The following is a 17,214-nucleotide window of genomic DNA, read 5'->3' as shown; positions in this document are numbered from 1 at the left end:
AAAGCACATCAGACACATTCCCTGCCCACGACGAGTTTACGGTCTACAGTGTGAGATAGACGTTAATATAATTCATGCTGCACCCACTTCTCCAGCCAGTGCAGCCTTGTGGGTCTGGGAGACAGAGGACATGGGGGTCTGCTGTTTGACCTTGGGCAAGTCACCTCACATCTCTGGGCCTCAGTTCCCTCATCTGTAAAATGGGGATGAAGACTGTGAGTCCCAAGTGGGACAGGGACTGTATCCAACCTGATTAGCTTGTATCTCCCCCAACGCTTAGAAGAGTGCTAATAGGGGAAATATGATGATGATGATGATGATGATGACCCCTCAGCTTGAGAACTTGATCCCACTGCTCGCGCGGTGGCTGATGGGGAGGCAGAGGGGCTTCAACTGCCCTGGCGGGCGTGTGCAGGATCACACCGCCTCCCATCAGGTTGAAGCCGGGCGGGACGTGGTCCTCCCCATGTGTCTGCCCCTGGTGGGGACCCACCCCATGGTGACCTGTCTCCCGGGGAGCCCTGGCTTATAATAATAATAATAATTATTATTTATTAGAGAATGTGTCCATTATACTGTAATAGTGTACTCTCTCAAGAGCTTAGTACAATGTTCTGCACACCGTGCTCAATAAATACAATTGATTGATTGGCAAGTGGTCACAATGAGATGTTACTGCGAATAATAATAATAATGATGGGATTTGTTAGGCATTTACTATGTGCTGGGCACTGCACTACACGCTGGGGTGGATTCAAGCAAATCAGGTTGGACGTGGTCCCTGCCCTGCACGGGGCTCTCAGTCTCAATCCCCATTTTCCAGTTGAGGCAACTGAGGCACAGAGAAGTGAAGTGACTTACCCAAGGCCACACAGCACACAAGTAGCAGAGCCGGGAATGGAACTCATGACCTCCTGACTTCCAGGCCTGTGCTCTATGTCATGGTGGGGGACAGAGAAGCTAGAGGGTCCTGTTGGTTAACATCCTCCTATGCGCCCCCACTGGCATCCACAGCCAGGAATGGTGGGCGGCAGGAAGATTGGCGTAGGAGCTGTGGTGTTTCGGCCGGGCATGCCCACCAACTGCAAGATCGTCCACTTGGCTGAGGGGCAGAGGAAGGCCCAGCTCAACCTCGTCCCCGCCAAGCCCCTAATGCACCAATCAGGGCTCCGACCGCGCGAGCCCCCGGCCCCAGTCAACCAGCGACTCCAGCGTGATCCCCAGAGACGGGCGGCGGGTTTCAGCAGCAGGCTGACGGAAGGTGGAGACAGCTATTTATTGGAAAAAGCGAGCGATGAAACTCTAACCGAGCCCACTACAGTCCGGTCCCTTCACTGGCTCCTGCCAACCGTCCCCCGAGTGCCAGTCCCGAAGACGCCCCTCCGGTAGCCGCCTTCTGGTTGGCCGAGTTCTGTCGAGGCCCATCGACGGCCAGGCGCCGCCCTGCTCCGCCGACCCTCGAGGAAGGTCACATGAGTAAGGTAAGTCCCCCGGGGACAAGGAACGCAACCTGGTTGGATCCAGAGCTGTCCCCCAGGCATCCCGTCCCCTTTCCCTTGGATCCGGCTTCACCCCCTGGCTGGGGCCGGGGGACCACTAGGCCAGAAATGCAAGGACACCGCGCTTCCGGGGGAAGAACCCATCCTTTCCCGCTGCTGTCCGAGCCAGGACGGAGACGCCGTGACACCCTCCTGCTCGTCCGGAAAACCACGAAATCCCTCGGTGGGGAGTGTGCCAGGAAGGAACCCATGGGAAGGGGTGAAGAGGTGGGAATGGAGGCTTCGGAGCGCGACGTGGCCACCCGGCGGATGGGGATCATGGGGGGGGGGCCGGGGGGACCAGAGATCCTCCCGGGAATCTTCCTGGGGTCGGGGGGCTGGTCGACCCGGGAAAGCCTTCAGTCCTCGGTGAGAGGAGGAGGGGTGAGGTGCAGCTGGAAGTTTTCATTCTGGAAGACGCTGTAGGGGGCCGGACCCCTCTGGGCAGCTCCGAGCAGGCCGTGGCTCTCGCTTCTGCGGGTCTGGGACAGCTCCGTCAGGAGGGCCAGCTGCAAAAGAGCGGCAAGGAGTGAACCCGGCCCTGCCGGAGCCTGGCCAGCACAGAGAGCGGGGGGCAAGCGGGAAGGGAGAGTACACAGACTAAGTAGATATGATCCTTACTCTTGAGGAACTTACTCTAGCAGGGAAGACAGGCACAGTACAGTGCCTGAGTACTGTATGAAGCGTGGGAGAAAACAGATGCAAAATAAATGAGAAGCAGCGAGGCCTCATGGGTAGAGCATAGCCAGAAGGACCTGGGTTCTAATCTTGACTCTACCATTTGTCTGCTGTATGACCCTGGGCAGGTCACTTCACTTCTCTGGGCCTCGGTTACCTCATCTGTAAAAAATAGGGATTATGAGTGTGAGCCCCATGTGGGACACGGACGGTGTCCAACCTGATTAGCTTGTATCTATCTACCCCAGGGCTTAGAACAGTGTCTGGAACATGACAATATTATTTAAAAAAAAAAATGCTTCTCACCCACAAGGAATTTATAGCCAGACGGGGGAGTCGGGCCTACAAACCGATTTACAAATAATGGGAGCAGGGGAAACAAGGATCAAATAGGTCACAGAGCAAATGTGCCAGGAAGAAATATCAGCATCCATCCGATAAATAACGGGACATATAACTGATGTGACAGATGCATATATAAGGGATGGGGATGAGAATCAACACTTAAGAGGTAAGTTCCTTAAAGGTGGGAGTAAAGGGCCTGAGATAGGATGGATCCCGCCCTGAGCTATGACCGTTTCTCCAGCGGGTGAAGAATTAGGGGCTTCCTACTCGTGACAAAGTGCAGAAGACCTGTCCAAGAGTTGAGGGGTCAAAAACAGCTCCCATCAATCGATGGATGTACTTATGGAGTGCTCACAATGTGCCAAGCACTGTAATAATGACGATAACAATGATGGTATTCGCTCAGCGCTTACTACGTGTCAAACACTCTGCTAAGCACTGGGTTAGGTTAGGGTGAGGGTTAGGGTTGGGTTCATTACAAGCTAATTAGGTTGGACCCAGTCCCTGTCCCATATTGGGCTCACAGTCCTTATCCCCATTTTACAGACAAAGTAACGGAGGCACAGAGAAGTTAAGAGATTTGCCCCAATTCACAGAGCAGGCAAGTGGAGAAGTAAGATTAGAACCCAGGTCCTTCTGACTCCCAGGCCCGTGCTCTATCCACTAGGCCGTGTCCTCGGGGGAGATCCACACTACCGTTGGAAGACATGTTCCTTGACCATGATCAGCTTACTATCTAAGCAAACTGCCTTTGTATTTCAAAGAGTGAAACTCGTGGGTCTGCCAATTTCTTTCTGGGGACGCTGCCCTCGCAGAAACACAAGTCAGGGCTGCCAAAGAGACTCCTTTCACAAACCTCCCATTTCTCAGAATCCTGCCCCATCAAGGTCTGGGCAAAGGGCAGCCCAACTCTCTGAGGGCAGGCTGTGCCCTCCCCTACTCTAGGCTCTTTGGGAAGCAATTACGCCCTTCTCAGAGCTCCACACGAACTTGGAAAGAAGTTGGAGAAGAGCCTTCGATCGGGAATTTGGCCCAAACTGAAAATTGCCCAGGAGGGGAGTGAGGAATACAGGTGAAATAGGCAACCAGACACATACCCTAGAAGGTCCTCGGAAGAGGCGACAGAGCTGGTCAAAAGCCTGGATTTGCTGTGGATCCAAAATCGGCTCTGAGCCTCCCTGTGGAACACAATGAGGTAAAGTTAGAAATACAGTTAGCAACCCCCATCTAGTGGCTGGACTGTACCTCTAGGCTCTCGAGAGGCAAATTACTTAGCTTTAGAAGCGAGAACAATCAATCGACAGTATCCATTGAGTACCTACTGTGTGCAGAGCACTGTACTAAGCGCTTGGGAGGGGACAATACAAGAGAGTTAGCACACACATTCCCTGATGCGATAACCGCCACTACAAACAGAAGGCGAAGTAAACGTGTGCTCCAAAGTACTACCAGAACCCTAAATCTAGAAAGGAGTTGGAAGGCAAAGATGTACCTTCAACACTTTAAGAACCCATCAGGTGTGAGCTTCCTAAAATCACCCCTCTCCCTTCTCAGTCCCTCCCCATCCCGCTCTTCAATTTTCCCATCCTTCCCAGCAGTGTCTCCAGAGGAGATCTCCTGCCTCCTCTCAAATGCCACTCCCTCCACACGTGCATCCGACCCCTTTCCTTTGCACCTTATAAATACTCTCGCCCCCTCTCTCCTTCCCTCCCTAACAGCCGTCTTCAACTGTTCCCTCTCCAATGGCGTCTTTCCCACTGCCTTCAAACATGCCCATGTCTCTCCCATCCTAAAAAAAACCCCTCCCTTGACCCCACAGCTCCCTCCAGTTAACACCCCATCTCCCTCCTACCATTCTTCTCCAAACTCCTTGAACAAGTTGTCTACACTCGCTGTCTCAAATTCCTTTCTTCCAATTCTTTCCTGGACGCCCTCTAATCTGGCTTCCGTTCCCTTCACTCCAATGAAACCGCCCTCTCAACCGTCACCAGTGATCTCCTTCTTGCCAAATCCAATGGCTTCTACTCCATCCTAATCCTCCTCGACCTCTCTGCTGCCTTTTGCACTGTGGACCACCTCCTTCTCCTGGAAACATTAACAATGATGGCATTTATTAAGTGCTTACTATGTGCAAAGCACTGCTCTAAGCGCTGGGGGGAATACAAGGTGATCGGGTTGTCCCATGAGGGGCTCACAGTCTTAATCCCCATTTTACAGATGAGGTCACTGAGGCACAGAGAAGTTAAGTGACTTGCCCAAAGTCACATAGCTGACAAGCGGCAGAGCCGGGATTAGAACCCATGACCTCTGACTCCCAAGTCTGTGCTCTTTCCACTGAGCCACGCTGCTTCCCTTTATCCAACCTTGGCTTCACTGACTCCGTCTTCTCTTGGGTCTCCTCCTATCTCTTTGGCCGTTCATTCTCAGTCTCCTTGGAGGGCTCCTCCTCTGCCTCCCACCCCCTAATTGTGGGGGGTCCCTCAAGATTCAGTTCTCGGTCCCTTTCTATTCTCCATCTACACTCATTCCCTTGGAGAACTCATTCACTCCCAAGGCTTCAACTACCATCTCTAGGTGGATGACACTCAAATCTACATCTCCTCCCCTGATCTCTCTACCTCTCTCCAGGCTCGCATCTCCTCCTGCCTTCAAGACATCTCTTCTTGGATATTCTCTTGTCACCTCAAACTTAACATGTCCAAAACAGAGCTGCTTATCTTCCCACCCAAACCCTGTCCTCTCCCCGACTTTCCCATCACTGTAGACGGCACCACCATCCTTCCCGTCTCACAAGTCCGTAACCATGGCGTTATCCTTGACCCCTCTCTCTCATTCAACCCTCATATTCTATCCGTCACCAAATCCTGTCGGTCTCACCTTCACAACATCGCTAAAATCTGCCCTTTCCTCTCCATCCAAACTGATATCACGTTTATACAAGTCACTTAACTTCTCTGTGCCTCAGTTACCTCATCTGTAAAATGGGGATTAAGACTGTGAGCCCCACGTGGGACAACCTGATTCCCCTGTGTCTACCCCAGCGCTTAGAACAGTGCTCTGCACATAGTAAGCGCTTAACAAATACCAACATTATTATTATTATTATACAGTCACTTATCCTATCCCGCCTATATTACCGCATCAGCCTCCTTACTGACCTGCCAACTTCCTGCTTCTTCCCACTCCGGTCCATATTTCACTCCACTGCCAAGATCAGCTTTCTACAGAAACATTCAGGACACGGCACCTCCCTCCTCAACAATCTCCAATGGTTGCCTATCCACCTCTGTAGCAAACAAAAACTCCTCACCGATGGCTTTAAAGCAGTCCATCACCTTGCCCCGGCCTACCTCACCTCGCTTCTCTCCTTCTACAACCCAGCACACTTCACTCCTCTGGTGCTAACCTTCTCAATGTGCCTCGATTTAGCCTGTCTTGTCGCCGAACCCTGGTCAACGTCCTGCCTCTGGCCTGGAATGCCTTCCTCAAATCCGACAATTAATTACTCTTCCCCCTCTTCAAAACCTTACTGAAGGCCCATCTCCTCCATGAGATCTTCCCAGACTAAGCCCCACTTTTCCTCATCTCCCACTCCCTTCTGATCACCCTGACGTGCTTCCTTCCCTCCCTCCACCCCAGCCCCGCAGCACTTACGTATACATCTGTAATTTTACTCATTTGTACTGAGGTCTGTTTATTTGTACTGATGCTTGTCTCCCCGCGTGCCCCCAAACTGTAAGCTTGTTATGGGCAGGGATTGTCACTGTTTATTATTGTATTGTATCTTCCCAAGCACACAGTACGGTGCTCTGCACACAGTAAGAATTTAATAAATATGATTGAATGAATGAATTTAACCCTCTGGAAAAGTCAATCATTTAAATTTAAACCACTAAGAAGAATGTGAGAGTTTTTTTTAATGGTAGTTTTTAAGTGCTTACTATGTGCCAGGCACTGTACTACGGGAGTAGCTACAAGCTAATCAAGTGGGACACTGTCCCACATGGAGCTCACAGTCTTAATCCCCATTTTGCAGATGAGGACACTGAGGCACAGAGATGTGAGTTGACTTGCCCAAGGTCACTCAGCAGACAAGTGACGGAGCTGAGTTTCCCAGTCGTTTAATCCATCCGGACGGATGTCTCTTCCAAGTCAACTCCGCGATGCTCACTGTCCTCAGCCCTTAGAGCGAGAACTGTTCCTTTTGAACATATATTGCAACAAAATAATCCCATCCTACATGCAGAAAGAACAACATTTCATGTGGCGTGTCAACCAGGCAGACCGTCCAAGCAAAGAAGACAGGAGAACGGAAGCAAGGTCATTCCCGGGCTGGGACAAAGGTTCCTTGTGTCAGCCCAGCTGCCTCACGGAAACTGCAAGGGAAACTGTTACTCAAAACCCCTGCCCTCTTGTGCTGGGAAAATCTAGGAAACTTGGCGGGGATGGGACATTCGGAGAAAAATCAATAGTTTTTCCTCTGTGAGCCGGTGGTGTTTGTGTGCCGAACACATGGACCCTTTTTCTACAGAATCATTCAGTCCGGCTCTCCTCACTCCACAAGAACCTCAATGGTTGCTCATCCACCTCCTCCTCAAACAGAACTTCCTCACCATAGGCTTTAAAACACTCGATCGTCTTGCCCCCTCATACATTACCTCCCTGATTTTCTGCTATAACCCAGCCCACACACCTGGCTCCTCCAGTGCCAACCTACTCACTGTTCCTCACTGTCGTCTATCTCACTGCCGACCCCTCGGCCACGTCCTGCCTCTGGCCCGGAACTCCTTCTCTCTCCATATCTGACAGACATTCACTCTCCCCACCTTTAAAGCCACATTAAAAACGTATCTCCTTCAACAGGCCTTCCCTAAGCTCTCATTTTCCTCTTCTCCCATTCCCTCTGCATCAACGTTGCACGAGGATCTGTCCCCTTTATTCACCCTTCCCTCAGCCCCATGACAGTAATGTACATATCTGTAATTTAATTCATTTATACAGATTAACGGCCATCCCCCCATCTTGGCTGTACTCTCATTGTGGGCAGGGAACAAGTCTTCCAACTTCGTTGTAGCGTACAATAATTACGGTATTTGTTAAGCGCTTACTATGTGCCAGGCACTGTTCTAAGCACACTGGAGTGGATACAAGCAAACTGCAGCGGACGCAGTCCCTGTCCTACGTTGGGCTCACGGTCTCAATCCCCATTTTAAAGATGAGGTAGCTGAGGCCCAGAGAAGTGACGTGACTCTCCCACGGTCCCACAGCAGACAAATAGTGGAGCCGAGACTAGAACTCATGACCTTCTGATTCCCAGGCCCATGCGCTGCCCACTACGCCATGCTGCTTCTCTTGGGGAGTGTGGTCTCCTAAGCGCTTAGTTCAGTGCTCTGCACACGGTAAATACTCAATAGTTATGGCTGACCGATACTACGTCACTTAGAACTCTCAGGCGACGGGCGGACAAGGTGAGAAAGAGTGGAGTTCTGGATTTCTGTCGCCTCCCCAGCCTTCCGCTCCTCTCAGCTTGAGTACAAAGCTGCTTCTAACCAGGGATTTGGGGGTTCCCAAAAGAGAGTTCAATAAATACCACTGACTGACATTGACTGGAATCTACAGCATGGAGACAGGACTGGCTGAGCTCATCTACGAGTGACTGACAGGCATGCGAATGCCTCTCCACCTCGTGGCCAGCGGGTCACGGCAGGAAGTACTACTAATAATAATGATGGTATTTGTTAAGCACTTAACTATGTGCCGGGCACTGTACTAAGCGCTGGGGCTGATGCAAGCAAATCGGGTTGGACACAGTCCCTGTCCCATGTGGGGCTCACAGTCTCAATCCCCAGACGAGGTAACTGAGGCCTGGAGAAATGAAGTGACCTGCCCAAGGTCACCCAGAAGACAAATGGCCAAGCCAAGACTAGAACCCATGACCTTCTGACTCCCAGGCCCGTGCTCTAGCCACAGCCCCTTCTGCTCTCCTGCGAGATCCTACACTGTTCCATCTTGGACAACTCAATCTCGCTGAGCTTCAGTTTCCTCACCCATAAAATGGGGAGAATAAGTCTTCCTACCCCATTTCTGTTCTGAGCATAAAATGAGAAGCAGCAGGGTCTAGTGGATAGAGCATGGGGCTGGGAGTCAGAAGGACCTGAGTTCTAATCCCGCTCTGTCACTTGTCTATGTGACTTGGGCAAATCACTTATGTGACTTGGGCAAATCACTTCCCTGTGTCTCAGGTACCCCATCTGTAAAATAAAAAAGTGGTGGGAGGGGGGGATTATGACTGAGTTTCATGTGGGACACGGATTGTGTCTGATCTGATTAGCTTATATCGACTCCAGCGATTAGTATGGTGCCTGGCACATAATAAGTTTAAGTGCTTATTATTATTAATAATATCATTATCATTATTATGCAGATACCATAAAAAAATCTCCAGGTAAATAAAATACACGGTATTAGAATTCTTCTACTTTGTATGCTCCCTGGAGGCAGGGGAACATTTCCACCGACTCTGTTATATTCTCGAGCACTCAGTAACAATAATAATAATAATAATTATAACTGTGGAATTTGTTAAGCACTTACTATATGCCAAGCACTGTTCTAAGCGCTGGGGTAGATACAATAATAATGTTGGTATTTGTTAAGCCCTTACTATGTGCAGAGCACTGTTCTAAGCGCTGGGGTAGACACAAGGGAATCAGGTGGTCCCACGTGGGGCTCACAGTCTTAATCCCCATTTTACAGATGAGGTAACTGAGGCACAGAGAAGTGAAGTGGCTCGCCCACAGTCACACAGCTGACAAGTGGCGGAGCCGGGATTCAAACCCATGACCTCTGACTCCAAAGCCCGTGCTCTTTCCACTGAGCCACGCTGCTTGGTAATCAGGTTGTCCCACGTGGGGCTCCAAAGTCTCAATCCCCATTTTACAGATGCGGTAACTGAGGCGCAGAGAAGTTAAGTGACTTGCCGAAAGTCATACAGCGCATAAGTGGCGGAGCCGGGATTAGAATCCATGACCTCTGACTCCCAAGCCCCTGCTCTTTCCACTAACCCACACTGCTTCTCAAGCAGTACAGTATTCTGCATCCAGTAATCGCTCAATAAATACCACTGATGGATTCTGAGCTCCGTGGCAACTCCAGGAAAACCAGACACGGCCAAGGTGCCATCAGAAAGAGTCGCATAGCTCAAGACGTGCCCCAGAGGGAGTAACAGATTCTGCTCACGAACACTACCCGGAGCAACCGATTCGCTGAGTGTCGTTCATGAGGAAGCCGGGAGAGACAGAATTCGAGCAAAACCTTACTCCGGCAAATCAATAAATAGAAAGCGTTTCTACCAACCCACACGGAAGATCCCGATGCCCCTTCCCGGCCCAGAATTTGATTTGAGGCGATTTTCCAATCGGGAGAGAATGAAACCACACTTGACGCTATCGGCCAAAGCAAATCTTGCTCTTTCTTCCATATAATGAAGTCTGGCGCTAGGAGGTTAATTCGAAGCCGGGGCCCAACGTCGCCGGCCCAGGCGGCGACAGCCGTGCAGATGACCTTGCTGCACACTGTATTAAAGCCAATCCGGTGGAAAACGAGGTCTCGCTGATCTCCGAGAGCCCGGGAGGGAGGGCGGCCCGGAGCCATGAACACATTTCGGAGCTCGGGGACGAAGGGATGTGGTCGCAGGGAAAGCTGTGATTACACCAGCTGGAGTGGGAGAAAACAACCCTGTCTTTTAGAATCCCCGACCTGCTGTCATCCAGGACGCCAGCCTCGTTCTACGGCATTTGCAGTCAACCCCGGAGGTTTCAAGTGCCGGGCTGAGGCTTGGCTCCTGGGTCTGTTATAAAAATGATAATGGGATTTGTTAAGTGCTTACTACGTGCCAAGCACTGTTCTAAGCACTGGGGGAGGGGGTACAAGGTCATCAGGTTGTCCCACGTGGGGCTCACAGTCTTCAGCCCCATTTTACAGACGAGGTAACTGAGACACAGAGAAGTGAAGTGACTTGGCCAAAATCACACAGCTGACAAGATGGGGAGCTAGGATTAGAACCCACGGCCTCTGACTTCCAAGTCCGTGCTCTTTCCACTGAGCCATGCTGCTTCTCTAAGGGCACATCTACAGCGTGGCTCAGTGGAAAGAGCCTGGGCTTGGGAGTCAGAGGTCAAGGGTTCGAATCCCACTCTGCCACTCGTCAGCTGTGTGACGGTGGGCAAGTCACTTCACTTCTCTGTGCCTCAGTTACCTCATCTGTAAAATGGGGATTAACTGTGAGCCTCATGTGGGACGACCTGATGACCCTGTATCTACCCCATTGCTTAGAACAGTGCTCTGCACATAGTAAGTGCTTAACAAATACCAACATCTATGCCGATGGCCATATCCCTCCCAGTCTAAGCACTCAGTACAGTGCTCTGCACACAGTAAGCACTCAATAAGTACGACTGAATGAATACCATATGTGGAGGGGCTGGTTGTGTGTGTGGATAATGTGGACACACATTATCCAGCCAGACAATGGCAGCTAAATAGGGCCAAGTTCCAATTTTCCCTGCATCCTCTGTAGAAGTGTGGCGTAGTGGAAAGAGCACAGACCTGGGAGTCAGAGGACCCAGGTTCTAATCCCGGCTTCGCCACCTGTCTGCCATGTCACCTTGGACAAGTCACTTCACTTCTCTATGGCTCAGTTACCTCATCTGTAAAATGGGGTTAAGACTTTGAGCCCTATGTGGGACAGGGACTGTGCCCAACCCGATTAGTCCATATGACAATAATAATCATTATGGCATTTGTTAGCCGCTTACTACGTGCCTGGCACTGTAATCTGCCCCCAGGGCTTAGTACGTGATCTGGCACATAGTAAGCGCTGTAAACTCGTTAAGAGCCGGCAACGTGTCTGCTAATTCTGTTGACTTATAGTCTCCCAAGAGCACAGTACATAAGCGCTCAATAACTACCACTGATTAACAAATACCATTTAAAAAAAGAAGATTAACTTGAATCTACCCCAGCGCTTAGTACAGTGCCCGGCACATAGTACGCATGCAACAAAAAAATTAAATGAACACAAATGACTGACTGGGCTCCATCGCTTTTGGATATCTGTAAACACCCAAGGGTTTCAGGAAGTACCCTATTTATTTTGTTAATGAGATGTACATCACCTTGATTCTATTCATTGCTATTGTTTTAATGAGACGTTCATCCCCACGATTAGACAGTGAGCCCGTCAATGGGCAGGGACTGTATTGCCGATTTGTACATTCCAAGCGCTTAGTACAGTGCTGTGCACATAGTAAGTGCTCAATAAATACTATTGAACGAATGAATGAACAAAAGGACAATGCCCCTCTGATGGCAAAAATTCATTCAATCGTATTGAGTGCTTACTGTGTCCAAAGCACTGTACTAAGCACTTGGGAGAGTATAATAGAAAAACAAACACAATCCTGCCCACAGTGAGATCACAGTCTAACAATGAGCTCACAGTCTAAATGCCAGGAATAAGTGCAACAAAAAGATGGAGACCCTGGTAGGAGGCTGAACTAGAAAAATCTAATGAAAATGGTTCGGCCCGGACTCTGGTTACCGCTTTGGGCATGATGGGGTTGGATCCTCAGGCTGGCGGGCAGGCACTCCAAATGCTCTATTCTGCCCAGGTTCCAAATAGCGGTAACGGCAACCATCTCGGGGACCTTCAAACAATCGATGGTATTTATTGAGCGCTTCCTCTGTGCAGAGCCCTGTACTAAACGCTTGGGAGAGTCCAATGCAACGAATTAGCGGACACGTTCTTCTCCCATAACAAACTTACAGTCTCGAGGGGAAGACAGACATTAATATAAGTAATTTATAATGCACGATTTAAAGATATATTCCTAAGTGCTGTGGGGTCGGGGGTGGAGTGAAAATCAACGTCCAAAGGTCACAGATCCAAAGGCATAAGACGCAGAAGGGAGAGAGAGTCGGAGAGTGATCTTCCTCCTAGGCCATTAAACCCTGGGCACCGCTTCTTGAGCTAGTTCACGCCCTCCTACTCCAGCAAGCAAGCGTGGAGGGGGAAGGACCCACACCATCTACTAGTGCTTAGTACAGTGCCTTGCACACAGTAAGCGCCCCATGGATACAACCGAATGAACGGTCTCATTTCGGCAGCCAAGGATGTTTGCCTTCCGGGCCCAGCTCCAGGAAAGAAAGCCCGGAAGAGGAACGAGATCGACTTCTGCTGCCATCTTCGGGCCCAGGATCCACCCGCCGTATACGGCTTCAGCAGGACCCCGTCTAGAATCTGGGGTGTCAGTTGCCACGAAGGACCGCGTTGTGCCGATATCACCTGGTCCCGGCCTCGAATTTGGGGCTCTGGTCTCCTGGTTTAGGGGGACTTACGGGAAACTGTGGCAACCCAGCTCTACCCATTGCCCATTTCCCAGCATCCTTCCCTCTCCCGGCCTGCTTTCGCCCTCCCAACCTCCGCTTCCTCAGCCCCCGTCAGGCCCGTGCGGGGTCAAGAAAAGACAGGCCGGTGAGCTCAGGAAGTCGAGGGCGGGCGGTTGTCGGGGAGACACGTTTTTTCTTTCCCCACAGGATACTGCTGTCCTGTTCTGACAACTTTGCTGGGCAGACTGGAGCTAATTAGGCCGCCGTCCAGCCGCAAACAAGGATCGATACGCAGCCAGAGACCCTTCCGGCCCCGTGCGAAGTCCGCGGCTTGTGGTCTAACGGGGAATTTGCATCAATTGGAAGGCAGGGATGGAATCTGGGCTACCCCGGCAGCTTCCAGACAGTCCCCAACAGCCACAGCACTGCTCAGTAACTATTTCTGCTTGGGATTTCTGGCCCACATCTCATTCATTCAAGTCAGTCTTATTTACTGAGCGCTTACCGTGTGCAGAGGACTGTACTAAGCGCTTGGAAAGTATAATTCGGCAACGGAGAAGATCCCTACCCAGCAACGGGCTCGCAGTCCAGAAATCGCCTACTGGATTGAGCACAGGCCTAGGAGTCAGAAGATGGCAGGCTCTAATCCCGGCTCCGGCACTTAAACTGTGTGACCTTGGGCAAGTCGCTTCATTTCTCTGTGCTTCAGTTACCTCATCTGTAAAATGAAGTTTGAGACTGAGAGCCCCAAGTGGGTCGGGGACTGTATCCAACTCAATTTGCTCATATCCACTTAGAACAATGCCCGGCACACGATAAGCGCTTAACAAATACTGCAATTATTATTATTATTCATTCCTGGACTTGAAACCAATAGCCTTGATAGCCTCTCGTTCTGCTCTCTTGCTCTCACCCAGTTTTTAGTTTTTTATGGTACTCATCAGACTCTCACAATGGGCCAGGCACAGGGTTAGAAACAAAATAATCACGTTGGACACTATCCTCGTCCCACACAGGGCTCAGATTTTTAATCCCCATTTTACAGATGAGGGAACTGAGGCTCAGAGAAGTGATTTGCCCAAGGTCACCCAGGTAATAATAATGATGATGGCATTTGTTAAGCACTTACTACGTGCCAAGTACTGTTCTAAGCACTGGGGGAGATACAGGGTCATCAGGTTGTCCCAAGTTGCCTCTTAATCCCCATTTTACAGATGAGGTAACTGAGGCACAGAGAAGTTAAGTGACTTGCCCAAAGACACACAGCTGACAAGTGGTGGAGTCAGGATTAGAATCCATGACCTCTAACTCCCAAGCCCCTGCTCTTTCCAGATGACAAGTGGCGGAGCCAGGGTTAGAACCCAGGGCCTCTGACTCCTAGATCTCTGCTCTTTCAACTACGCCATGTCGCTTCTCTACCATGTAACCAATGGCAATTGGGTGTTACAAACTTTTAAAAACTGGTATTAAAAATGGGTCACTTCATTATGCCCAGAAGAACACAATTTTTTACCCATTACGCAACTGAAGATACAGCCTGTGTGTCCAACTAACAAATATCCTCTACAGTCAGAGTCATTAAATCCTACCCATTAACTTGACAGGAAACCGATTTATTAGTTGGAAAAGTTGGCCATCTTACTGCGATCTGCCCCATGGGTACAAAAAGGGCAACCTCACAACTAGATTATAAACTAATTGGTGGACGATGCCACCCCCTTTGAACCGGACACGTTTGTGATTAGTCGGTGGCTGCAGGCCGGGCTAGGAGATGGAACGCCATCATTAAAAACTGTAACAAAAGCTGGGCCGTCGGGAGGCAAAACGAAGGACATTTGGGGGAACGTATCAGCATCTTCTTTCTGGGAGAACTGCCGATTTGAATCTCTGAGTAACGTGGCGTGCCACATGTCAGCTATCCTTCTTTCTCGCTCTTTGGAAACCTTCTGGACTAGTCCTACAAGACAGAGAGCGATCAAAATGGTGCACCGCTTTCTAGGTCCCAGAGGGAACAGAAGCCGTTGCCATTTAAGCTCGTTCTGGGCGGAGAATGTGCCTGTTTATTGTTCTATTGTCCTCTACCAAGCGCTCAGTTCCGTGCTCTGCACACGGTAAGTGCTCAAGGAATATGACTGACTGAATGAATAAATGATTACGGCCCTTTGGAAGTTGTAGGGAGGCGGGAAGGTCCTGTATTTCAAATGGCTCACCATCATTTGCCGGCGTCTTTCCAAATGTTTACCTTCATGGGAAAAAAGCTGCGACGAGAAAACAATTCTAGGTATAATTTGGGCTTGCCACCCTTTGATTACCTAACTGGCTGGAAGAAGATATCAAACAATTATCCTGGTGGTTAGTGCTCCAGAGTAGCAATTATTAGAGAAAGCACGTTGGAGGCTTAGTGTCCTTAATGATTTTTCCACCGCGGGCTTGATTGGGAAAACACAGGCTTTTTATGCCAACCCTATATTTAAGCCCATCGTAACCACACACGGGCATCACCTGAAGAGACAGGAAGAGACACGTGCGTGCATACACACACACACACTCACAGCCTCCCCAAGAAAACAACACACATCACACATACACAACAAGAAACCACAGGCATGACTGCCAGGCTGGACACTCGCCACGTCTCTCTGAGCCACTTACGGGCCGAGGAGAGGGTGGATCGGGGAGACTCACCAACCAAGCCAGGTTGAATCCGCAAGCCGACACCGCCCGCTCTCGGCCCTCCCTCTCCCACCTCCGAACCCCGCTTGCCCCTGGGGATACCCCCTGTTTACGAACTCTGCCGGGGCCCGGGGGAGAATCGGGATAAATACGGAAAGTCACTTAAATTCTCTGGCCCTCAGTTACCTCATCTGGAAAATGAGGATTACGAGTGTGAGCCTCACGTGGGACCGGGACTGATCAACTGGTATCTACCCCAGTGCTTAAACCAGTGTACACAGTAAGTGCTTAAAAGGCACCATCATTATTATTATAATGGTATTTATTGAGTGTTCATTTTGTCCTGTACTAAGTGCTTGGCTTAGTCCATCAGTTCATTTACTCTGACACTCTTGAGTTAAGCCAGGATAAGTGATATCAGCCCCTTTTTACTGAGTACAGAGAGGCTGAGTGACTTGCTCCAGTAACCCAGGGAGAGGTGTAGGAACCGAATGAGCATCTCTCTGGATCCACGGCTTTGGATTCGGCTAGGGGAAAACACCGGTGGGTCAGGCTAAATCAAGAGTCCTGTCGACCAGGTAAATTCGCCCGACGGGACCATGTCCATTCTGCTACGCGTTGACTAGAAAACAGTGCCATTTGTAGAGCGTCACCGGCCTCGTGGAAAGAACACGGGCCTGGAAGTCAGGACCTGGGTTCTAAACCTGCCTCCTCCATTTGCCTGCTGTGTGACCTTGGACAAGTCACTTCTCCGTGTCTCGGTCACGTCATCTTTAAAATGGGCATTAAGACTGTGAGCCCCATGTGGGACATGGACTGTGTCCAACCAATATTAGCTTGTATTCCCCTCAGCGCTTAGAACCGTGCTTGACACGTAGAAGGGCGTAAGTGACTCGCCTAAGGTCACACAGTAGACATGTGGCAGAGCCGGGATTAGAACCCACGACCCTCTGACTCCCAGGCCGAGCTCCATCCTCCACGCCATGCTGCTTCAAACTGCTCGGCGACGGAAGCAATAGGCAGCGGCGTGGCCTAGTGGGAAGAGCACGGGCCTGGGAGCCAGAGGGTCTGGGTTCTAATCCCGCCTCTGCCGAATGCTTTCTGGGTGACCGCGGGCAAGTCACTTCACTTCGCTGTGCCTCGGCTCTCCTGATCTCCCTTCCGGACTGTGACTCCCATGCAGGGCAGGGACTATTTCCAATCTAATTAACCTGTACCTACCCCAGCGCTTGGAACAAATAACATCAAAAAAAATGGCCAGCTGTACCCCTGCAGGACATTAAAAGCAGCAGAAAATTCCGTTCCGCTCGGAGACTCAGTTTTCAGGACCTTTGCTAGCAGGTGACGATTCAGTCCGATGCAATTAGGCTGATCTACCGAGTTTGCTTAATGCAGGATAATGGGCTGTGAGTGCCTGTGTGAGCACTGACAGAGGGAGCAAAGTCTCGAAACGCTTCCTAAAAGCTCCATCAGAATGTATCGGGCTTCGAGCCAGACCAATTCTAAGCCGATGACAAATTGTTCCGCACATTTTGGTCTCCACTCCTAAGCCTGAGAGCGCCGGAGATGAAGGGCATGTTGCTTTGGAGCA

The 17,214-nt window shown here is 50.4% G+C and overlaps 1 protein-coding gene across 5 annotated transcripts in view; it reads right to left on the bottom strand.

The window, feature by feature from the left end:
• Positions 1-1,257: 1,257 nt before the first annotated feature.
• Positions 1,258-17,214, bottom strand: part of VPS8 (VPS8 subunit of CORVET complex) — a 291,073-nt gene continuing 275,116 nt past the window's right edge. For all 5 annotated transcript variants that reach the window (XM_029065907.1, XM_029065914.1, XM_039912997.1 and 2 more), the window contains 2 exons: positions 3,659-3,739; positions 1,258-2,047 (listed from right to left, as the gene is read on the bottom strand). In XM_029065907.1, coding sequence (XP_028921740.1) covers positions 1,898-2,047; positions 3,659-3,739 — 231 coding nt within the window. In that variant the 3' untranslated portion in view covers positions 1,258-1,897. The remainder of the gene's footprint in view (positions 2,048-3,658; positions 3,740-17,214) is intronic.

The sequence above is a fragment of the Ornithorhynchus anatinus genome, chromosome 1 (assembly GCF_004115215.2).
Source record: "Ornithorhynchus anatinus isolate Pmale09 chromosome 1, mOrnAna1.pri.v4, whole genome shotgun sequence".
Taxonomy (NCBI): Eukaryota; Metazoa; Chordata; class Mammalia; order Monotremata; family Ornithorhynchidae; genus Ornithorhynchus; species Ornithorhynchus anatinus.
The sequence above is the reverse complement of the archived record's forward strand: the minus strand, read 5'-3'. Positions and strand labels throughout refer to the sequence as shown.